Below are 25607 nucleotides of genomic sequence, written 5' to 3'. Positions count from 1 at the left end.
GATCCCGATAACTCCCTCGCATCCTCCAATCCCTATTGCTCGTCACATCCAGAGATCCCTACAGATTCCTTAAATCATGAGTTCCTTAGTAGCGCCCTTATTTCCAGTGGCAGGAGTGTCGGTAACTAGAGGACGCAGATTTAAGATAATTGGCAAAAGAACCAGAGGCGACATGAGGAAAAAAAAAAATTTTTTCGTGGCGAGTTGTTCTGATCTGGAATGTTCTGCCTGAAAGGACGATGGAAGCAGATTCAATAATAACTTTCAAAACGGAATTAGGTAAACACTTGAAGGGAAAAAATTTGCAGGGCTACAGGGAAAGAACGGGCCAATGGGACTAATTGGATTGCTCTTACAAAAGAACCAGCACGGGCTCGATGGGCCAAATGGCCTCTTTCTGTGCTGTAACCATTCTATGAAAAGATCCTACGGCACGATTCGAAGAAGAGCAGGGGAAGTTCTCCCCCCGGTGTCCAGGGGCCAGTATTTATCCCTGAACTAACATCACTAAAACAGATTATCTGGTCATTACCACATTGCTGTTTGTGGGATCTTGCTGTGCGCAAAGTGGCTGCTGCGTTTCCTACATTACAACAGTGACTACGCTTCAAAAATAATTAATTGGTTGTGAAGCGCTTTGGGGCGTCCTGAGGTCGTGAAAGGCGCTATATAAATGCAAGTCCTTTTTCTTATTTTCTATGCCTACACTGAGACCTTAGCTGCTCCCTCACAATCTGAGGTCCATCCGGCTCCTCGCACCGAATAAATAAAGCGCCAGGTTCTTTGTAGGAGGCTGTGAACTTCACAGGGAAGGGAATGTTATTTGAAATGCGGGAAAGATTTCCTGAAAATAGATGAGTGGGGACCAAAGGTCATGCGCAAGGGGAATAAACCGGCCAATCTCACCACAGGAGAGCTAATATTTCACAGCGCTTGCAGCGTTTAATGAATGCGGACGGCAGAGTTAGTCAGCTTGACAGCTTTCACAGGCCAGACCTACAGGCTGAACATTTGGAACATTCGTCCTTGTAAAGAATTCCTTGCAGCTGTGTCGAAATCTTGATCATTTAGCATCTGTCTGTTATGTTGCTTCAAATCTTCCCCTACGTAGTGCAGAGGGTAAACGGGCCCTTGTGTCTCAGGTTGGTGTCCTGCCCTGAGCTGCTTTTTGTTTCAGTCGTTCTGGGGACGTGGGCATCCCTGCGAGGCCGCCATTTATTACCCATCCCTAGTTGCCCTTGAGAAAGAAGGAAGGATTTGCATTTATATAGCGCCTTTCACAACCTCAGGATGTCCCAAAGTGCTCTACAGTCAATGAGGTACTTTTTAAAGTGTAGTCACTGTTGCAATGTAGGAAACGCGGCAGCCAATTTGCACACAGCAAGATCCCACAAACAGCAATGTGATAAATGACCTGATAATCTGTTTTTAGTGATCTTGGTTGAGGGATAAATATTAGTCAGTACACCGGGGAGAACTCCCCTGCTCTTCTTCGAATAGTACCATGCGTTCTTTTACATCCACCTGAGAGGGCAGATGGGGCCTTGGTTTAACATCTCATCCGAAAGACGGCACCTCCGACAGTGCAGCACTCCCTCAGTACTGGCACTGGGAGTGTCAGCCTAGATTATGTGCTCAAGTGAGCCGCCGTTTTGAACCGCTGCAGTCCGTGTTGCGAAGGTGCTCCCACAGTGCTGTTAGGTAGGGATTTCGACTTGGCAACAATGAAGGGACGGCCAATATATATCCAAGACGTGATGGTGTGTGACTTGGAGGGGAACTTGGAGGTGACGGTGTTGCCTTGCTCGTACTGCCCTTGTCCTTCTAGGTGGTGGAGGTTGCGGGTTTATGTTTACTCTGTCGTGACTCCTGGCTGCATGCATTTAAAGGGAGCACTGACCTGCTTCTCTTCACTTCTGTTCTTAGGACGTGGGCAAGACTGACCCCTAATTACCCTGAGAAGGGTTGTGGTGGGTCTTTGTCTTGAACTGCTGCTGTCCTGGAAGCAATGCTGCCACCTCAGTGGTTTTTATAACTGAGACACCACTTCAGAGGGAATTGAGAGTCCACCATGTAGTGTGGGGCTGGAGTCAGATGTAGGCCAGATTGAGTAGGGGGCGAGGGGTTCCTTTCCTTAAAGGGCATTAGTGAACCCTTTGGGTTTTTACAACAATCCGGGCAGCTTTCATTCCCATCTCTCTGGTGCCAACCCACAAATTAACAGATTTGCTCGCTGACCTTCATTGGCTCCCGATCCGGCAACGCCTCGATCTTAAAGTTCTCATCCTTCTTATCAAATCCCTCCATGGCCTCGCCCCTCCCTATCTCTGTAACCTCCTCCAGTCTTACAACCCTCCGACATCTCTGCGCTCCTCCAACTCTGGCCTTCGTCGCTCCACCATTGGCGGCCGTGCCTTCTGTTGCCTGGGCCCAAAGCTCTGGAATTCCCTCCCTAAACCTGGAGGAGGTGCAAAACACGATTTACTGGGATGCTACCAGAAGTGAGAGGATATACTTATCAGGGAAGATTGAACAGGCTGGGGCTCCTTTCTCTAGAAAAGTGAAGTATGATGGGTGACCTAATAGAGGTCTTTAAGATTATGAAGGGGTTCAATAGGATAGATATGGAGAACATGTGTAGACTTGTTGGGGAGACCAGAACTACGGGCCATAAATATAAGATAGTCAGTAGTAAATCCAAAATATAATTCAGGGAAACTTCTTTACCCAGAGAGTGGTGAGAATGTGGAACTCGCTACCACAAGGAGTAGATGAGGTGAATAGTGTAGATTCATTTAAGGGGAAGCTAGATAAGCACATGAGGGAGAAAGGAATAGAAGGTTATGTTGATAGGCTGAGATGAAGTAGGGAGGGAGGAGGCTCGCGTGGAGCATAAACACCGGCGTAGACCAGTTGGGCCGAATGGCCTGTTTCTGTGCTGTAAATTCTAGTAAACCTCTCCGCCTCTCTACCTCCCTCCTCTCCTTAAAAATGCTCCTTAAAATTTATTTCTTTGACCAAGCTTTCCTAATATCTCCTTACGTGTCTCGGTGTCAAATTTTGTTTGATAATCGCTCCAGTGAAGCGCCATGGGACGTTTTACTACGTTAAAGGCGCTATATAAATGCAAGTTGTTGTTGTTCCTAAAACGTGCGGAAATTAACTCATAAAATGTTCGGTTCTTGTTAAATCAGCTCCGTTGTCTTTATACAGCGTGGAAATGCGCGGGTAGCTGGGGCCGGCACTAATCCTTTCCCTCCCTGCTTGCAGGCTGGTGGTTTGATGCCTGCGGGCTGTCCAACTTGAACGGGATGTACTACACGGCCGGCAACAACATACGGAAGCTCAACGGCATCAAGTGGCACTACTTCAGGGGCCCCAGTTACTCGCTGCGAGCCACCACCATGATGATCAGGCCCCTGGACTTCTGACCGGAGCCCAGCGGAAGCGGACTAGGCCCAGTCAGTGAGCTCGGGGGGAGCAGCAACGGAAAACACGGCACTGACAAGGCCCAAAAGAGTCGGCCGGACAAAGATCGTGGTATTGTTGTATCGAGGAGGAGGACTGGAAGGACGATGTTGGACTCTTTGCAGTAAGGAATTTACATGGGTTGGCCAAAAAAATATGAGGGCTTAAAAGATTTTCAAAATTAACTCCAGAGGAACCCCTGCTGTGGAACTAATTTAATTCAGAACTTCTTCTGGAAGGATCCGGAAAGCGAGGATTATTAATGACTAGTTCTGAATACTAATGGACATGTTTTTTAAAATACATTTAGCAGTGTAAATGTATATGAGATATTAGCAACAGACGCAGCCCTTTCTAATTTAAGATGTCAACTCTGATTTGTATCAGCAACATGGAAAGGTTTGAGATAATAGCGGACTCCTGCAAAATCAGACTCCCAGCCCAAACATCTTTGCAAACGGGTTTATTCGGAGAGCCAAATAAGGGATATAAGAATTTTTGAGATGGCCAGTTGAATAACAAATCTGCCCCTTTCTTTCGAGTTCAACTCCACCCACCCGATTCTCACCATCTCCCTCAGCCCCTTCTCTCTCCAGAAGCACACCGGGTTAAATTCAACGATCCCTTGGGGCCCAGAGTGAAGGCCGTGACTGAAGGGAGAGTGGGCTACAAAACGATAGCCCCGATTCCAGGAACATTAGGAACAGGAGGAGGCCATTCAGCCCCTCGTGCCTGTTCCACCATTCAATTAGATCATGGCTGATCTGTATCTTAACTCTATCTGCCCGCTTTGGTTCAGTAACCCTTAATACCCTCACCCAACAGAAACCTATCCATCTCAGTTTTAACATTTTCAATTGACCCCCGGCCTCAACAGCTTTTTGGGGGAGAGAGTTCCAGATTCCCACTCCCCTTTGTGTGAAGAAGTGCTTCCTGACATCACCCCTGAACAGCCTGGCTCTAATTTTAAAGTTATGCCTCCTTGTTCTGGACTCTCCCACCAGAGGAAATAGTTTCTCTCTATCTACCCTATCAAATCCTTTAATCATCTTAAACACCTCAATTAGATCACCCCCCAATCTTCAATACTCAAGGGAATACGAGCCGACAGACACTCCTCTCGTGTTCACTCGTAGCACTGGTCTCACCCTCTCTAATCAGGCAAGCACCTCCCGCTGGCTCGGTCGGTACCTGTCATTGATTGTGTCTTAAAGTACACAGTGTCACAAAAAGTCCATACAGCGGACAGAAGCTGGTTTGTGATCGTTTGTAATCCCTCATTCTGATATCCCCCACTATGGTCCTGTTTGTGACCCTTTGCTTCTCCCTCCCAAAAGGTCACATGTAAAACTGTGCGGATCTGCTGCTGTTTATATGTGCGTTGAGTGTAAACAGGTCTCTCTCTCTCTCCCTCCCCCCCTCACATACCGTGCACTCTTGTGCTGATTTTGAACAGTTATTGATTGGATCTCAACCTGGTTGCATTTCCCGTTGATTAAATTAGATTGGATAGGCGGATGAAGGGATATGGAAACAAGGGTGGGTAAATGTGATTGGGTCTATTTGCTCATGTGGATGTTGTTCGCTGGCACGGACTGAATGGGCCGAATGGCCTGTTTCCTATGTCGTAACCTCTGGGTATGAAGTCCTGACTGTTTGCCCTGTTTGCAGTGAGTTGCGTCCTTGTGCGTGCGTTTAAAGGAAATGGATGAAAAAACGTTTAAAGGCCTGAAAATCCATGGAGATGGTGGGGTCAGTGGGAGGTCAACTAAGTAGGATGGAGTCCAATGGGGTAGTGGGGGGCTCATCTCCACTGTCCCGAGCTGCCAGGAAATGAGGCACCTGCCCGGACCCCTCCCCCAGAGACCCCATGGTGTTCCTCACTCCACCCCCATGTGTAAAGGGGCCACTCCTCTCACCTGAACCCCCACCTGGAGTGGGGGTAACCCCTTTTGTACCCTCTTAAGTCTGTTACACCTCATCCCTCTCCACTTTCTGGCTTTCAGTCTGATGCCAGGTCCCCTCTGTGCCAGGAAAACTGGGTCTCCGGGCTGTGGGGGAGCTTCCATCCCCGGGTTCTGTCTCGGGCTTCGCTCCCTTCTGTATCATTGGCCTTGTAAGGAGTGGGCAGAGGCTTCTTCCCCTTTACAAGGCTGACCAGGGACCCAGGACCTCCGACAGTCGTTCGGGACCCAGGGGGAAGTTCAGGGCCTAATTCTCATTGAATGCTGAATCAGGACACTGAGAACAAACCAAAACCCCCGAGAGTGAAAGGGGGGGAAATTAGAGGAGAACATTTTATTTTAAATCTCAGATCAGCTACAAGAATGCATCAATATCCAGGGAGAACACTCTGTGCGAGGTACAGTCGAGAGAGGCCAATGGTGCTGGGATTGATCAGCTCACACTTGTCCACTTGTCATCGGTTGTGGGAAAAAGCTTAATCTCCCTTCGAGCTCCTGTACTACTGGAGCACTTCACCATCTGTTCCGTCTTTACTTTAGTTTTTTTATTCGCTGAATGCTTTCGGGATTCCTTCTGTAAAAATAGCAGACTCACTCCCCAGTGTGTGGACTGCAGAATGGGGTTCTGCTTGAGATGATCGACCTGTCAGTGCCGAATCATTAAATGCCGGCTGTGAATCAGGAAAGAACGTGCCATTAACCTGCTGCTTCCGTTACGCTCTTAACGGAGCGAGAACAAAGTCCAGTTCTGTTTCTAATGGAGTAGACAGGCCACTGAACCATTGGATAGACCCAAGTTAGAATATTGTGTCCAGTTTTGGATGCCTTACTTTAGGAAGGATGTGGAGGCCCAGGGAAAGGGTACAGAAGAGATTCACAAAGATATACCAGGGATGGGAGGCTTTAGTTATCAGACAATCTTACAGCACAGAAGGAGGCCATTCGGTCCATCATGCCAGTGCCAGCTCTTTGAAAGAACTATCACAATTAGTCCCACATTGATACAGAGAAAGAACAGGGAGGTGGAACTCCTCTTTCAGAGAGCCAGCACAGGGCCGAACGGCCTCCTTCTGTACTGGAAGTTTCTATATTGCTATGAATGTTCCAATTTATTTATCGAATAAAACACATCCGGTCCTTCCACTGCCCTCAGCTTTACTGCTCCAACACTGAGCGAAGAGGGTCTCTCATAGGGGAGTCTTGTTACCAAAATTCGGCTGTGTGTTATAAGAAGTTGTAGCAGCAAGGATCGGTCGTTGGTTGGTGGACAGGAAACAAAGGGTTAACTGGCATTGCACGGATTGGAGAAGGGTTGGAAACGGTGTTTCCCAGGACTCACTGCTGGGTCCATTTTTGATCTCAGTGTATCCAGATGATTTGGACTTTGTCGTAGAGAGCAGAATATTGAAATCTGCTGAGAACGCAAAAGGAGGGAGTTTGGCCAACAGAGAGGACCGTGGAAGATACAGGCAGGTTAGCAGAATGGGCAGACGGATGGCAGGTGGGATTTAACGTGAACAGAAGTATGGTAGTACATTGTGAAAGGAAAACAAGGAATGGGAATGTAAATTCAGCGGAAAGACAGTGAAGGGTGTGGGGGAACAGAGATACCCAGGGGTTCAGTTACATCATTCCCTGAAAGTGTAAGCAAGTAGATAAAGCCATAAAAAGGCCAATAACATTATAGGTTTTATAAGCGGGAGCAGAGAGTAAAGAGGTAATGATACATTTATACAAGGCAATGGTTAGGCCACAGTTAGAGCACTGTTTTGAGCGTCCCATTATAGAAAGGACATTAAAGCCATTGGGAGTGTTCAGTGTGGGTTCACCAGAATTATGGGAATCCATAGTTATGAGGAGAGACTTGAGATACTGGGACCGTTTCCTCTGAAGCAGAGAATGCTAAGAGGAGATTTATTAGAGGTTTTTAAATAGAGCGAATATGGAAAGATTATTTCCTCTGGTTGGGGAGTCAATTCAAAATTGTCACTGAGAGAGTGAGGAGAGAGGTTAGGAGAAATTTCTTTACACCGTGGGTTGTTGGAACATGGAAAGCTTTGCCACAAGGAGTGGGTGAGGCAGAGACCATTGCATCCTTTAAGGAAAAATTGGATAAATATTTGAAACCGAGGAAATGTTGTGTACGGAGCTATGGGAGAGCGAGTGGGACAGTAGGATTCATTTTGAATTGCTCTGGCAAAGAACCAGCACAGACATGATGGGATGAATGGCCCCTTCTGTGTTGTAAGCTTCTAACTTGCATTTTTATAGTGCCTTTAATGTAAAAAAAAATGCCAAGGGACTTTAAAAAATGGAAATAAACAGGGAAATGGACGTAGAACCAGAAAGGGAAAGATTAGCAGAGATGAGGGGCAGCCTGGTTCAATAGGTAGAGAAAGCTTTTAAAGGAAGAGAGAGAAGGGGGTTTGGGGGGTTGGGGGGGAGATATCGAAGAGAGGGGTGAGACAGCTGAAGGTTCTGCCAGTAGTATTTGGGGCGAAGGGAAGGAGGGACACACCAGGGGCCGGGGTCAGAGGGCCAAAGTGTACGTAGAGGGATGGGATTTAAGGCTGGAGAAGGTTGCAGAGAAAAGCTTGGGACAAGTCCATGGAGAGTTTGGAAGACAAGGACAAGGAGTTTAAAATTAATTTGCTGTGGGACAGAGAACCATCAGAGGTCGACGAGCACGAGGGTGATGGATGAGTGGGACTTAATGTGGATATGCTTTGACATCGTTATTTCTCAATTTATTTTGTCTTCTCTCTGACTCCTTTCATCCTGTGTGCTGACATTGGAAAGGGATCAGGGCATTTATAGAAAATAGTGAAGACATTTTGTTTTAGTTGTCAGCTGTGGCTCAGTCGGTAGCACTCTTGCTTCTGAGTCAGAAGGTCGTGGCTTTAAGTCCCACTCCCGAGACTTGAGCACATAATCTGGGCTGACGTTCCCAGCGCAGTACTGAGGGAACGCTGTGCTGTCGGAGGTGCCGTCATTCAGATGAGATATTAAAACCGAGGCCCCGTCTGCCCTCTCAGGTGGACGTAAAAGGTTCCATGGCACTAGCTTGAAGAAGAATAGGGGAGATCTCCCCGATGTCCTGGCCAATATTTATCCTTCAATCAACATCACCAAAACAGATTATCAAGTCATTATCTCATTGCTGTTTGTGGGATCTTGCTATACGCACATCGGCTGCTCCTTTTCCTACGTTACAACAGTGACTACACTTCAAAAAGTACTTCATTGGCTGTAAAGCACTTTGGGACGCCCTCAGGTCATGAAAGACGCCGTATAAATGCAAGTTCTTTCTTTTATTGAGTGGAGGATCAATCGTCCTGGTGATACTCTGTACGACTGCTGTGCGATCCTGTCTGGGTTCTGTTTCCCACACTGCGTCCTGACTGAGTCTCAAAGTCGTTGCCAAAGTCTAGGGGCTTGTTCCTGTTTTGAGCCTTTGTTTGCGGGCAGACGTCCCCAGATGAGCTGATAGCCCCTGGGCCTGGCTAACTTGCCAACCTAGAGAACCGTTAGAAGCCGACAACTCCAGCACGGCCCTGATTGTAACCCTGTCACATGTGAAAAGAAGCTTTGTAACTCAAACTGGAGGAGGTGCAGAAAATAAAAATATAAAAAGTGAAAACCTGCAAGAGGAAATGCAAATATTGAAGGCACAAAATTCTAGGGAGACCTGTCCTTCAGATGGACTTTTTACATTTAGGATGATGCATTCTAGTTATGTTTTTAAGTGCTTTTGTACTTCACGGTCGGTCGATTTTTAATCTTTTTAAAAAAAGAGAAACAAAGCGACATTTGGATTTTCACTTTGTGAAGAGTTGCCTCAACAATCACTTCCCCCCCCTCACATGAAACATTTCATAGAGACACTGGAACCCTCTCCCCTCAAATAGGCTGTGGATGCTGGGGGTCAATTGAAAATTTCTAAACTGAGATTGATGGATTTTTGTTGGGTGAGGGTATTAAGAGATATGAAGCAAAGGCAGGTAAATGGAGTTAAGAAACAGATCAGCCATGATCTAATTGAATGGTGGAATAGGCTCGAGGGGCTGAATGGCCTCCTCCTTGATCCATTGACACTGGGGTAGTCTTCAGGGCCTGGCCAGTAACATGGTGGGACAGATCGCACGGCCTTTATAGAAGCCGCCTGATTTTCAGTGGGGTCGCAACACAATATTGGTTTAAATTGGCCATTGAATTTGACAATATCAGCCAGAGAGAACGCTGGATGGCTGGTCTGGGAAATGAAACAAGATGCAATGGTTCAGCAGGATGAGGCTAAGGCACATTGTCTGAGATGGCGTGGAGGGAGCTGCACTCCGCAGCTACCCCATACTGTACCTGACCTGGGAGTAGGGTTGCCAACCCTCCAGGATTACCCTGGAGTCTCCAGGAATTAAAAACTAATCCCCAAGACACTGCTGCCAGCAACACCCCGAGAGAAAAAATCATTTTAAAAAATGGTGTATTTTTTACATTTTCTTTGAACACTTTTGTTATAAAAATATTGGACATGGGGAGAAAATGGCTGTTTGACTGACAGTCAAGAATCATCCAATCGGGTAATGAAGAGTCTGTTCGCTTTCCAATTGGCCATGGGAAGGGGGGACACTGCGAGGATGGACATGATGGGCAACCAATGGCAGCAGTGTGGGGGCGGGGCAGTTGGAGGCATGAAACCTCCAGCAATACGTCCAACGAGAGTTGGCGTCCCCTAGCCTATCCAGAAACGGCCATTGGAAATGGGTGCTCAACATCTGGAGTGTTGCTCAGGCGCTCCAGATCTGCATTATGGGGCGGCCCCCTAACTGACGTGAAGTGTGGGGCCTTGGTGGGCCTTGTGCACAGTTCTTGTTCAGGTTCCTATCATACTAGGCCATTCCCACCAGCATTTCCAAGTTGCCAGGACACTGCAAGTGGAGTAGGCCTCAGGCCTGCACGCCTGATTTTGGAAGGGGGGGGGGGGGGGTCAGCACCTTAAGTGTTTCACCATTTAGCCTTGTGTTATTGGCCCCCAGCGTTCCATTCCTCCACATTAACATCCCTCACCTCAATAAGCACAAAACAAAATAAAGGGAAAGAAAAATATTAGCTTGTATTCATTGGTGTCAACCTTGGCTCAGTGGGTAGCACTCTTGCCGCTTAAGACAGACGGTTTTGGCTTCAAACCCCTTCCAGAGACTTGAGCACATAATCTGGTCTGACACGTCAGTGCTGTGCTATTAGAGATGGTGTCCTTTTTGGGTGAGACATTAAATCAAGGCCTCATCTGCCCTCTCAGGTGAATGTAAATTATTTGAAGAAGAGCAGGGGGGGTTCTCCTCGGTGTCCTGGGGCCAACATTTATCCCTCAAACAACACCACTAAAACAGATTATCTGGTCATTATCTCATTGCTGTTTGTGGGAGCTTGCTGTGCGTAGATTGGCTGTCACATTTCCCTACAATAGTGACTACACTTGAAGAGTATTTCATTGGCTGTAAAGCGCTTTGGGACATTCTGAGATTGTGAAAGGTGTTGTATAAATGCAAGTATTTCTTTTATTGAACTGTGATTCTGGTGGAAAATAGAATGATAATTTGAATTGTTTCTACAGTGTTTATAATAATTGTCGAAAAATAAACAATATTTGCTTACATTTACGGTGGCTGCGTTCCCGGTACAATTTGAGAGGTTCTGTCCTTCTTTTCTGTTCGTTGACTCCAGATCTGAGGTGATGTGGCCAGAGGCAGATTAATAATTAGCGGGCTCCTGGGGACCAAGAACATTGAGGGTCCCTTCAAAGGCTCAGCACAAACATCCCCCAGCCCCCCACACCATACAATCCATTAAAACACAAACGTGTATTACCGGGGGCCCCACATTGGGCTGGGGTCCTTCGGCCTGAGCGTTAATCCACTCCTGGGTTTGGAGTTGTAATCTCAGTACAGTGTAAACCTCTGATCTTCAGAAACATCCCAACCATCTGCATTTGGCATGGGCAGTCAGCCTTCTGGGGGTTGTTTACATGTGTCCATGTTCATCGACACGGACCTGGTCCCTCCTTCATGCAAAACGGCCACGCTCATACTCGCCAGGGGTGAGAGGGGGGTGAGGGAGAGGGTGGATGGAAATCTGGGTCTATGGAAAACCCAAATGCCTTTGTTATATTTTGTTTGTAGCGTCAGCCTTGGCTTATTGGTAGCACTCTTGCCTCTGAGTCAGAAAGTCATGGGTTCAAGTCCCACTCCAAAGACTTGAACACATGATCCAGGCCGACACTCCCAGCGCAGTACTGCGGAAGTGCTGCACTGTTGGAGGTGCTGCCTTTTGGATGAGACATTAAACTGAGATCCTGTCTGCCCTCTCAGGTGGATATAAAAGATCCCATGGTATTATTCCAGGAAGGGCAGGGGAGATGTCCTAGTCAAGATTTATCCTTCAACAACACCCACAAAAAACAGACTATCTGGTCATTCATTTCAGTGCTGTTTGTGGGACCTTGCTGTGCGCAAATTGGCTGCCGTGTTTGCCTACATAACGACAATGACTACACTTCAAAAGTAATTAATTGATTGTAAAGCGCTTTGGAACGACCAGAGGATATGATAAGAGCTATATAAATGCAAGTTCTTTCTTCGTTCCTAGTTTGTCATGTATGGATTGTGAATTCAATAGCCAAGCTAATAATCAGCCAGGTGTAAAGAATAAAATGAAAAAGTGCAATGAAGTAGAAACTAGAAAGTGAAAGAATATGTTTGGAGACTGGCTATGTACAGTTACCAGTATAAGTAGTGGTCTCAAGCCCATCAGAGTCTGTGTATACAGCGCTGACCAGGGCCATTTTAGATAAATAACTGAGTGGGACAGAACTGCAAGAGAACTCAATCAATGCCTTGTTACTTCAGTTAAAAAAAAAAGCTATATTAAGAACTCCAAGAACGCCAAGTATGAGCTTGGCCGTTTTGCGTGAAGGAGGGACCAGGTCCGTGTCGATGAACATGGACACATGTAAACAACCCCCAGAAGGCTGACTGCCCATGCCAAATGCAGTTGGTTTGGATGTTTCTGAAGAGCAGAGGTTTACACTGTACTGAGATTGCAACTCCACACCCAGGGATGGATTAACACACAGGCCGAAGGGCCCCAGTCCAATATGGGGCCCCTGGTAATATATGTTTCCGTGGTGGAATGAATGTGAAGATGTTCAAGACACTGCCCAACTGCACAAACACTTCTACGTCCGGAGTTCACAGTGAGTTCGTGATTATTTTTTTTTAAGTGACGTTTAACATCAAACCCTGCTCTACGGGTTTACTGAAGATATACCGAAAGCCCATCTGTTTACAAATGCTGTTGGATGTGGATATTGGAGAGGCACCACATGAGGAGCAGTGCTCACAGGTCCCGTTCACCCATCACCCCTGTGCTCGCTGACCTACATTGGCTCCCAGACCGGCAACACCTTGATTTTAAAATTCTCATCCTTGTTTCCAAATCTCTCGATGGCCTCGCCCCTCCCTATCTCTGTAACCTCCTCCAGCCCTACAACCCTCCGAGATCTCTGCGCTCTTCTAATTCTGGCCTCTTGCGCATCACCGATTTTCATCTCTCCACCATTGGCGGCCGTGCCTTCAGCTGCCTAGGCCCTAAACTCTGGAATTCCCTCCCTAAACCTCTCTACGTTTCCCACATTACAACAGTGACTACACTTCAAAAGTACTTCATTGGCTGTAAAGCACTTTGAGATGTCCTGAGGTCGTGAGAGGTGCTATATAAATGCAAGTTTTTCTTTACCTCTCTCTTCTCCTTTTAAATCACTCCTTAAAACCTTTGACCAACCTGTCCTAATATCTCCTTATGTGGCTCAGTGTCAAATTTTATCTGATAATCACTTCTGTGAAGCACCTTGGAACCTTTTACTACGTTAAAGGTGCTATATAAATGCAAATTGTTGTTGTTTGACCTCTGCTCCGTTGACCTCCAAATTTCCGTTGACTAGGGGGTGGATCGGTGGCCAGGAACTTCACCCCAGAGAGAGAGAGAGAGAGAGGCAGAAATCCGAGGGGAAATTGACCCCTGGGCACTCCCTGGACGGTTAGATCAAGAGTAACATTGGTCAAGGCCCACCCGCTCGGGACCTGGCAAGACCAGAGAGAGAGAGAAACAATGGGGGAAATGATAAGCAATAAACCCTCGAAAAACAAACACTGTGAGGTAGCAAGTCTGGAGCACAAAGAGAACAGAATCAGTTAAAGGACCAGCCCCTCACAAGACAGTTTGACATTTAGATTTAATTTAGTTTTTCTTTTAATTTAGGAGAGGAAACTGTGGGTTTAAAATGTACATGTTGGCTCCAAAAGTCCAGCAGGTAAAGCTTTGCATCAATATAATGTATTTGGAAAAGTCATTAAAGTAAACTTTCATTGAAATATAAATTTTTCAGTTCATAAAACTTGTCCTTGAGAAAAAGCAATTCAAATATTCCCAGAATAAAATCTACCGGACACAGGGGGCTAATAAATAACAAGGGTGTCCCACAGAGACAATAACTGTGGGCACCTATAAAAACTCAACATACTTCACACACAGGCAGAAATCTCACTGCCTCCAGTCTCTTTTCTCTTTCTGTTTTAATGCTATGAACTGATCAGTTATTTAAATTTATGGGATAAATTTTGTCTGCTGCAGCTGGGGGTAAACTGGGGGGGTCACCTGGGGGTTAACTGGGGGTAAACTGGGGGTTAACTGGGGGTAAACTGGGGGTCACCTGGGGGTAAACTAGGGGTCACCTGTGAGTTAACTGGGGGTAAACTGGAGGTAACCTGGGGGTTAACTGGGGGTAAACTGGAGGTAACCTGGAGGTAACTTGGGGGTAAACGCGGAGTAACCTGGCAGTAATTTGGGAATAATCTGGCGGTAATTTGACATAATCTGACAGTAACCTGAAGGGTGGGTAATGTCTGGCTAATCTAATTGAATTTTTTGAGGAGATCACTAACATGGTCAGCAGGGGGAGTCTATGGACGTTATCCATCATGGACTTCCAGAAGGTATTTGATAAGATTCCACACAAGAGATTATTATCAAAAACAAAAACGCACGGAATTGGAAGTAACTTTATGACGTGGGCTGATAATTGGTTGGGAGGTAGGTGACAGAGAGTAGAGATAAAAGGAATGTACTCTGATTGGCAGAATGTGACAAGTGGTGTTCCCCAGGGGTCTGTACGGGGGCCTCAGCTTTTCACCATAGTTATCAATGACTTGGATGAAGGAATAGAGAGTTGTAGTTCCAACTTTGCAGATGACACTAAGTTAGGAGGCACAGTAAGTTGTGCAGATGGAAGCAAGAAGTTACAAAGGGATATAGACAGATTAAATGAATGGGCAAAACTGTGGCAGATGGAGTTCAATGTGAGGTCATCCACTTTGGCTCCAAGAAAGATAAATCAGAATATTTTCTTAAAGGTGAGTGATTAGGAACCGTGGAGGAGGAAAGGGATTTGGGTGTCCAGGTACACAAATCACTAAAACCTAGTGCCCAGGTACGCAAAGTAATCAAAATGACTGAAGGAAAGTTGGCCTTCATATCTCAAGGGGGCTGGAATACAAAGTGAAGGAAGTGATGCTTCAGTTCTACAGAGCTTTGGTCAGGCCCCATCTGGAGGCTGCATTCAGTTTTGGGCACTGAATCTCATTTTATGAAGCAATCTCAATGGGAGCAGTGATCGCCATAGGGTCACTCGGAGTGAGGTTTACACAGGGAGCAGTGATCTCCATCGGGTCACTCTGAGTGAGGTTTACACAGGGAGCAGTGATGTCCATCGGGTCACTCTGAGTAAGGTTTACACAGGGAGCAGTGATCGCCATCGGGTCACTCTGAGTGAGGTTTACACAGGGAGCAGTGATCTCCATCGGGTCACTCTGAGTGAGGTTTACACAGGGAGCAGTGATCTCCATCGGGTCACTCTGAGTGAGGTTTACACAGGGAGCAGTGATCTCCATCGGGTCACTCTGAGTGAGGTTTACACAGGGAGCAGTGATCTCCATCGGGTCACTCTGAGTGAGGTTTACACAGGGAGCAGTGATCTCCATCGGGTCACTCTGAGTGAGGTTTACACAGGGAGCAGTGATCTCCATCGGGTCACTCTGAGTGAGGTTTACACAGGGAGCAGTGATCTCCATCGGGTCACTCTGAGTGAGGTTTACACAGGGAGCAGTGATCTCCATCGGGTCACTCTGAGTAAGGTTTACACAGGGAGCAGTGATCTCCATCGGGTCACTCTGAGTGAGGTTTACACAAGGAGCAGTGATCTCCATTCATGACCTCATTCAATGTCATCATATTAAATCGGTGGGGGAAGAGTTCTATACAAAATGGCTGCTCCCAAGCTGCTCCCACCGAGCCTTTACGAAGCATAAGGTTCTGCACAAGAGATAGCTGCGAGACACCAGTCAGCTCCTAGCTCTCCCTTTACACCATTTGGGATTATACTGTTACTAAGTGGGATATTCTTTCCCTTCACTGACAATGTGCCTGGGTTTGAGCATAATGTCAATCTTCAGCGCTCTCACGTGATGAAGCAAGTTCCTTTTGAAAACATTTAAGGAATGTCTTTGTTTTCAGCTCCCCAGGAGACCCTGAGGTTTAACAAACAGCTGTGGGAAGAACCGCCCTGCGCTCAACCCGTGTAACTGACCCGCAGAGATACGCATGAGTTGCAGTTCTGACCCAGAACCAAAAGCATTGCCCCCTGAGTCAAACTGACCAAAAACAATACCAGGACAAAGACATCATCAGAACTGAACACTTTCTGGTTTTGAAGTGAATTATAGTAACAGGATTTCAATATATAGATTTGTATGAAACAATGCATCACATTTTTTGATATATACTTGAAGGAGAAAAATTGCAGGGCGATGGAGAAAGAGTAGGGGGAGTGGGACTAATTGGATGGCTCATTCAAAGAGCCGGCACAGGCATGATGGGCCGAATGGCCTCCTTCTGTGCTCTACGATTCTATGATTTTGAAGTCTGCACGAGTGTGAGTTTAATTTTAATCGTATTGTTGTAACAGTATCTCAGGGTGATAAAAGGATGTCATTTATATGTCTCTCAAGTTACATTCCCTAGATATTCATTTCCCTAACCTAATTCCTAATTGTTGAAAGTCAGATCTGCATTCTTATATTTCTGATATATAAGGAAGTGAGACCAGAATTGTTTCTCCGAGACCAGATGGTAACTTCATGGACTCAAAACCTTGGGAAAAAGAAAGCAAAATAAAGCCAACCCCTGGATCACTCCACTGCTGCGTGACAGGCATCACCACATCTGGCTTCAGTAAAACACAAATAAAGTCCTATCCTGGTGCGGAGATTGTTTGGCCAGGCCGAAAGCTTTACGTCTCCTTTAACTGGGTTTTTTTGTCGAGGACGAGGGAACAATATGAGAATATAAGCCACTCAGCAATAAAACCCTAATATATGTGTAGAGTTGCCAAACCTCCAGGATTGTCCTGGAGTCTCCCAGCAATTGAAGATTAATCTCCAGGATACTCCTGCGAGCAAATACCCGGGAGAAAAATCATAGACAGGAGCATTAAAAAAAAATTGTTTTTCATTTTCTCTGAACACTTTTGCTTATTAGTTATAAAAATAATGGAGATGGGAAAAAAGGCTGTTTGACTGAGAGTCAAGAATCATCCAATTGGGTAACGAAGAGTCTGTTTGTGTCTCAACTGGCCGTGGGAAGGCAGGACATCAGGAGGGTGGGTGTGTTGAGCGATCAATGGTGGGAGAGTGGGGTGGGGCATCATGAAGATCGGCGTGTTGGGCAATCAATGGTGGGAGAATGGGGTGGGGCATCGGGAGGATGGGCGAGTTGGGCAACCAATGGTGGGAGAATGTGGGCAGGGTATCATGAGGATGGGGGTGTTGGGCGACCAGTGGCAGGATCGTAGGAGGGGGGTGTCAGGAGGATGGGAGTATTGGGCGTCCAATGGCGGGAGCATGGGGGCGGGGCAGTTGGAGGCAGGAGGTCATGTGATGAAACCTCCAGGAATACGTCCAACCAGAGTTGGCAACTCCTATGGAGTGTGTGTGGAACATCACATCCAGTGAAATAAATACCGAATAACAGCTGGCTAAGTCTGGGTAAACGTCCTGAATGAAGGAAGGTGAGTCACTGCATCACCCACGTCCCAGCAGTCAGACACCTGCCTTTCACCTCTGGGATCTGGGTTCAAATGTAACCCGGGCTGATTGGATGAAAGTCTCCTCCTTCTGCTGGGTGTGAGGGTGAAACTAGTGTGGGTAGTTTGGGTAATTTCCAGCCAGTTCCTGTCGGTTATTAGCTGATATTATAAATCTGTCCAGAATTGGCAGTATCACTTTGGCAGGCTGGGAAATGGCAAAAATGTCAATGCTGGTGCAGTAGGGGACATCTTTCTGAAGCAGAGGCTGAGGCACATTCTTGATCGCAAGGTAGATTAGAGGGAGCTTTACTCTGCACCGACTTGTGCTGTACAGAACCACTAGACGGAGATCTACTGAACTGCCAAATGGGTGATCTACTGAACCACTAAAGAGGATCTACTGAACCACTAAAGGGGTGATCTACTGAACCGCCAAAGGGGATCTACTGAACTGCCAAAGGGGTGATCTACTGAACCACTAAAGAGGTGATCTACTGAACCACTAAAAAGGTGATTCACTGAACTGCCAAATGGGTGATCTACTGAACCACCAAAGGGGATCTACTGAACCACTAAAGAGGTGATCTACTGAACTGCCAAATGGGTGATGTACTAAACCACTAATGGGGATCTACTGAACCACCAAAGGGATGATCTACTGAACTGCCAAAGGGTGATCTACTGAACTACTAAAGGGGTGATCTACTGAACTGCCAAAGGGGTGATCTACTGAAGCACCAATAGGATGATCTACTGAGTCACTAAAGGGGTGGTCGACTGACCTATAAGAAGCACTGAACTACCGAAAGCACAAAAAAGATGATCTACCAACCCGAGAAGTACTGATCTACTGACCATCGAAAGGAGTGATCTACTGGGATATACTGATTCTCAATGGTCCACAGCCTTTTGGGGGAGAGTGTTCCACATTCCCACTACCCTTTGTGACCAACATTGGCTCCCGGTTGAGCAATGCCTCAAATTTAAAATTCTCATCCTTGTGTTCAAATCCCTCCATGGCCCTCGCCCCTCCCTATCTCTGTAACCTGCTCCAGCCTTACAGCCCTCCGAGATCTCTGCGCTCCTCCAATTCTGACCTCTTGTGCATCCCCAATTTCCTTCACTCCATCATTGGCGGCCGTGCCTTCAGCTGCCTAGGCCCTGAGCTCTGGAATTCCCTCCCTAAACCTCTCCTCCTCTCTCTCCTCCTTTAAGATGCTCCTTAAAACCTACCTCTTTGGCCAAGCTTTTGGTCACCTGTCCCAATATCTCCTTATGTGGCTTGGTGTCAACTTTTGTCTGATTACACTCCTGTGAAGCGCCTTGGGACGTTTTACTATGTTAAAGGCGCTATATAAATGCAAGTAGTTGTTGTGTGATGAAATGCTTCCTGATTTCACTTCTAAACGGCCTGGCTCTAGTTTTAAGATTATGCCCCCTTGTTCTAGACTCCCCCTTGGAGGAACTAGTTTCTCCTCATCTACTGATCGATCCTTTTGTTATTTTAAACACCTCGATCAGATCACCCGTTAATCTCCTGTACTCAAGGGAATACATTCCAATTTTATGCAACCTGTCCTCATAATTTAACCCCTTTAGCCCCGGTGTCATTCATTACCACTCGACCAATTCCACCCCCTTCAATTTCTAACTTTTGGGAGACAACTCTGTCCCTAGGTGTGTTATACCTGTGTACAGCTCTGTCCCTAGATGTGTTATACCTGTGTACAGCTCTGTCCCTAGATGTGTTATACCTGTGTACAGCTCTGTCCCTAGATGTGTTATACCTGTGTACAGCTCTGTCCCTAGATGTGTTATACCTGTGTACAACTGTCCCTAGGTGTGTTATACCTGTGTACAGCTCTGTCCCTAGATGTGTTATACCTGTGTACAGCTCTGTCCCTAGATGTGTTATACCTGTGTACAGCTCTGTCCCTAGATGTGTTATACCTGTGTACAGCTCTGTCCCTAGATGTGTTATACCTGTGTACAGCTCTGTCCCTAGATGTGTTATACCTGTGTACAGCTCTGTCCCTAGATGTGTTATACCTGTGTACAACTCTGTCCCTAGATGTGTTATACCTGTGTACAACTCTGTCCCTAGATGTGTTATACCTGTGTACATCTCTGTCCCTAGATGTGTTATACCTGTGTACAGCTCTGTCCCTAGATGTGTTATACCTGTGTACAGCTCTGTCCCTAGACGTGTTATACCTGTGTACAACTCTGTCCCTAGATGTGTTATACCTGTGTACAGCTCTGTCCCTAGATGTGTTATACCTGTGTACAGCTCTGTCCCTAGATGTGTTATACCTGTGTACATCTCTGTCCCTAGGTGTGTTATACCTGTGTACAAATCTGTCCCTAGGTGTTTTGGGCCTGTGTACAGCTCTGTCCCTAGATGTGTTATACCTGTGTACAGCTCTGTCCCTAGACGTGTTATACCTGTGTACAGCTCTGTCCCTAGATGTGTTATACCTGTGTACAGCTCTGTCCCTAGATGTGTTATACCTGTGTACAGCTCTGTCCCTAGATGTGTTATACCTGTGTACAGCTCTGTCCCTAGGTGTGTTATACCTGTGTACAAATCTGTCCCTAGGTGTTTTGGGCCTGTGTCTGAAAAAGGACAGTTGGACTTAACACATTGCTTGGGCCCTGCCTGGTGTGAACAGGGTTCTATCTGCAGTGACCGGACTCAGGCCGATCTCAGACAGACGCCCTTAATGTTATGCCCCATATTATGGCCTCAGTCTTTAATTTCTTATTTCACTGCATCGCATTGAGAGTCCCAGTGAGTAAATTCAACTCCTTGTGCTTAATTTATGGCTTAATTTTACCCGCAGACCAGAGAAAAATGATCCATTCGTCTGAAAACACATTGCTTTAATCATTTCAATCAACGTCATATTTCAAGGCTGGAGACCTCTCTCTCTCTCTCTCTCTTAGGGCCGGGACCTCTCTCTCTCTCTCTTAGGACTTGGACCTCTCTCTCTCTCTCTCTCTTAGGACTGGGGCCTCTCTCTCTTAGGACCAGGACCTCTCTCTCTCTCTCTTAGGACCAGGACCTCTCTCTCTCTCTCTCTTAGGACTGGGGCCTCTCTCTCTTAGGACCAGGACCTCTCTCTCTCTCTCTCTCTTAGGACCAAGACCTCTCTCTCTCTCTCTCTCTTAGGACCAAGACCTCTCTCTCTCTCTCTCTCTTAGGACTGGGGCCTCTCTCTCTTAGGACCAGGACCTCTCTCTCTCTCTCTCTCTTAGGACCAAGACCTCTCTCTCTCTCTCTCTCTTAGGACCAGGACCTCTCTCTCTCTCTCTTAGGACTGGGGCCTCTCTCTTAGGACCAGGACCTTTCTCTCTCTCCTAGGACTGGGACCTCTCTCTCTCTCACTTAGGACTGGGACCTCTCTCACTTAGGACCGGGACCTCTCTCTCTCTATCTTAGGATTGGGACCTCTCTCTCTCTCTCTCTTAGGAACAGGACCTCTCTCTCTCTCTCTTAGGACTGGGGCCTCTCTCTTAGGAACAGGACCTCTCTCTCTCTCTCTTAGGACTGGGACCTCTCTCTCTTAGGACCAGGACCTTTCTCTCTCTCTCTCTTAGGACCAGGACTTCTCTCTCTCTCTCTTAGGACTGGGACCTCTCTCTCTTAGGTCCGGGACCTCTCTCTCTCCCTCTTAAGACTGGGACCTCTCTCACTTAGGACCGGGACCTCTCTCTCTCTCACTTAGGACCAGGCTCTCCCTCTCCCTCTCTTAGGACTGGGACCTCTCTCTTAGGAACAGGACCTCTCTCTCTCTCTCTTAGGTCCGGGACCTCTCTCTCTCCCTCTTAAGACTGGGACCTCTCTCACTTAGGACCGGGACCTCTCTCTCTCTCTCTTAGGACCAGGCTCTCCCTCTCCCTCTCTTAGGACTGGGACCTCTCTCTTAGGATCAGGACCTCTCTCTCTCTCTCTTACAGAGGTTGTTCTGGGGAAGCTGCGTCCTGCCGCTCCTTTGGGAGGAGTTGCTGGAGGATGTGAGCAGCGCTCCTGTGGAGCGAGGGTTTGATTCAGTCTGCGATGCTGTTCTGATATAAATATCGCTCTTTGTCTGGCCCGCACTCTGCCAACATTTAAAGCGGATGTAAATCAAAAGTATTTTCCAATCAAACAAAAAAAACCCCACATTCTTCAACTGTAACCATGTGAGAGCCGGACTCCAGCCGATTACAAAAAGGGGATTTAAGGAACACGAAGGGCCCCCGTTGTTTACAAACTTCATTCCGACACAAGGATTAAACTGGATTGGATTGAAGATTTGACCTTTGCTGCAACTCGTGCCTCAATTTTCTCCCCCGTATGCAAATTGTATATTAATATGTCGCTCAGATGGTCAATCTGCCGGTCCTGGTTCCGACCGCGAGGAACGGCTGAGGTTCAGGATCCGAGTGGTTACTGTCCGGAGAAACGGATACACCCCGGGGATAGGGTGGGATCAGGGTCAGGGTCAGGGAAAGCTCAGCCCACTCCCCACCGCAGTGTACCTGGTATACTGTACCGTGCACACTGTATACTGTACCGTGCACACTGTATACTGTACCATGCACACTGTATACTATACCATGCACACTGTATACTGTATCGTGCACAATGTATACTGTACCGTGCACACTGTATACTATACCGTGCACACTGCATACTATACCGTGCACACTGTATACTGTACCGTGCACACTGTATACTGTACCGTGCACACTGTATACTGTACCATGCACACTGTATACTGTACCATGCACAATGTACACTATACCGTGCACACTGTATACTGTACCGTGCACACTGTATACTGTACCGTGCACACTGTATACTGTACCATGCACAATGTACACTATACCGTGCACACTGTATACTGTACCGTGCACAATGTATACTGTACCGTGCACACTGTATACTGTACCGTGCACAATGTATACTGTACCGTGCACACTGTATACTGTACCGTGCACACTGTATACTGTATCGTGCACACTGTATACTGTACCGTGCACAATGTATACTGTACCGTGCACACTGTATACTGTATCGTGCACACTGTATACTGTACCGTGCACAATGTATACTGTACCGTGCACACTGTATACTGTACCGCGCACACTGTATACTGTATCGTGCACACTGTATACCGTACCGTGCACAATGTATACTGTATCGTGCACAATGTATACTGTACCGTGCACACTGTATACTATACCGTGCACAATGTATACTGTACCGTGCACACTGTATACTGTACCGTGCACACTGTATACTGTACCGTGCACACTGCATACTATACCGTGCACACTGCATACTATACCGTGCACACTGTATACTGTATCGTGCACAATGTATACTGTACCGTGCACACTGTATACTGCACCGTGCACACTGTATACTGTACCGTGCACAATGTATACTGTATCGTGCACAATGTATACTGTACCGTGCACAATGTATCCGATACCATGCACACTGTATACTGTACCGTGCACAATGTATACTGTATCGTGCAAACTGTATCCTGTTCCGTGCACACTGTATACTGTACCGTGCACAATGTATCCGATACCATGCACAATGTATACTGTATCGTGCACAATGTATACTGTACCGTGCACAATGTATACTGTACCGTGCACAATGTATACTGTACCGTTAACAATGTATACTGTATCGTGCACAATGTATAATGTATCGTGCACACTGTATCCTGTACCGTGCACACTGTATACTGTACCGTGCACACTGTATACTGTACCGTGCACAATGTATCCGATTCCATGCACACTGTATACTGTACCGTGCACAATGTATCCGATACCGTGCACACTGTACTGTACCGTGCACAATGTATACTATACCGTGCACACTGTATACTGTACCGTGCACACTGTATCCTGTACCGTGCACAATGTATCCGATACCATGCACACTGTATACTGTACCCTGCACACTGTATACTGTACCGTGCACAATGTATCTGATACCATGCACACTGTATACTATACCGTGCACACCGTACTGTACCGTGCACACTGTATACTGTACCGTGCACAATGTATACTGTACTGTGCACACTGTATACTGTACCGTGCACAATGTATACTATACCGTGCACAATGTATACTGTATCGTGCACAATGTATACTGTACTGTGCACACTGTATCCTGTATCGTGCACAATGTATACTGTACCATGCACAATGTATACTGTATCGTGCACACTGTATCCTGTACTGTGCACACTGTATACTGTACCGTGCACAATGTATCCGATACCGTGCACACTGTATACTGTACCGTGCACAATGTATCCGATTCCATGCACACTGTATACTGTACCGTGCACAATGTATCCGATACCGTGCACACTGTACTGTACCGTGCACAATGTATACTATACCGTGCACACTGTATACTGTACCGTGCACACTGTATCCTGTACCGTGCACAATGTATCCGATACCATGCACACTGTATACTGTACCCTGCACACTGTATACTGTACCGTGCACAATGTATCTGATACCATGCACACTGTATACTATACCGTGCACACCGTACTGTACCGTGCACACTGTATACTGTACCGTGCACAATGTATACTGTACTGTGCACACTGTATACTGTACCGTGCACAATGTATACTATACCGTGCACAATGTATACTGTACCGTGCACAATGTATACTGTACCGTGCACACTGTATCCTGTATCGTGCACAATGTATACTGTACCATGCACAATGTATACTGTATCGTGCACACTGTATCCTGTACTGTGCACACTGTATACTGTACCGTGCACAATGTATCCGATACCATGCACACTGTATACTGTACCGTGCACAATGTATACTGTACCCTGCACACTGTATACTGTACCATACACAATGTATACTGTACCCTGCACACTGTATACTGTACCCTGCATACTGTATACTGTACCGTGCACAATGTATTCGATACCATGCACACTGTATACTATACCGTGCACACTGTACTGTACCGGCACAATGTATACTATACCGTGCACACTGTATACTGTACCGTGCACACTGTATCCTGTACCGTGCACAATGTATCCGATACCATGCACACTGTATACTGTACCCTGCACACTGTATACTGTACCGTGCACAATGTATCCGATACCATGCACACTGTATACTATACCGTGCACACTGTACTGTACCGTGCACAATGTATACTATACCGTGCACACTGTATACTGTACCGTGCACACTATATCCTATACCATGCACACTGTATACTATACCGTGCACACTGTACTGTACCGTGCACAATGTATACTATACCATGCACACTGTATACTATACTGTGCACACTGTACTGTACCGTGCACAATGTATACTATACCGTGCACACTGTATACTGTACCGTGCACAATGTATACTATACCCTGCACACTACTGTACCATGCACAATGTATACTGTACCATGCACACTGTATCATATACTGTGCACAATGTATACTATACCAAGCACACTGTATCATATACCGTGCACAATGTATACTATACCGTGCACAACGTATACTGTACCATGCACAATGTATACTATACCATGCACACTGTACCGTGCACACTGTATCCTATACCGTGCACAATGTATACTATACCATGCACACTGTATACTATACCCTGCACAATGTATACTATACCGTGCACACTATACTGTACCATGCACAATGTATACTACACCATGCACACTGTATACTGTACCGTGCACACTGTATACTATACCATGCACACTGTATCCTATACCATGCACAATGTATACTATACCATGCACACTGTATCATATACCGTGCACAATGTATACTATACCATACACACTTTATACTGTACCATGCACAATGTATACTATACCATGCACACTGTACCGTGCACACTGTATCCTATACTGTTCACAACGTATACTATACCATGCACAATGTATAC

The 25607-nt window shown here is 46.5% G+C and overlaps 1 protein-coding gene and 1 long non-coding RNA gene across 2 annotated transcripts in view; one reads left to right on the top strand and one right to left on the bottom strand.

The window, feature by feature from the left end:
* The window catches only part of angpt4 (angiopoietin 4), a 91439-nt gene extending 83590 nt beyond the window's left edge, over window positions 1-7849 (top strand). Inside the window, exon 9 of the mRNA XM_068000204.1 lies at window positions 3271-7849. Within this exon, the coding sequence (XP_067856305.1) occupies window positions 3271-3431 (161 nt within the window). The 3' untranslated portion in view covers window positions 3432-7849. The remainder of the gene's footprint in view (window positions 1-3270) is intronic.
* LOC137335098 (uncharacterized) overlaps window positions 5749-25607 on the bottom strand; it is a 66663-nt gene continuing 46804 nt past the window's right edge. Inside the window, exons 3-4 of the long non-coding RNA XR_010966328.1 lie at window positions 11085-11198; window positions 5749-8998 (exon numbers count right to left, since the gene is read on the bottom strand). This is a non-coding gene — a long non-coding RNA (uncharacterized lncRNA). The remainder of the gene's footprint in view (window positions 8999-11084; window positions 11199-25607) is intronic.

Source organism: Heptranchias perlo, chromosome 19, assembly GCF_035084215.1.
Source record: "Heptranchias perlo isolate sHepPer1 chromosome 19, sHepPer1.hap1, whole genome shotgun sequence".
NCBI lineage: Eukaryota > Metazoa > Chordata > Chondrichthyes > Hexanchiformes > Hexanchidae > Heptranchias > Heptranchias perlo.
This window is presented reverse-complemented; position numbering and strand designations above follow the sequence as displayed.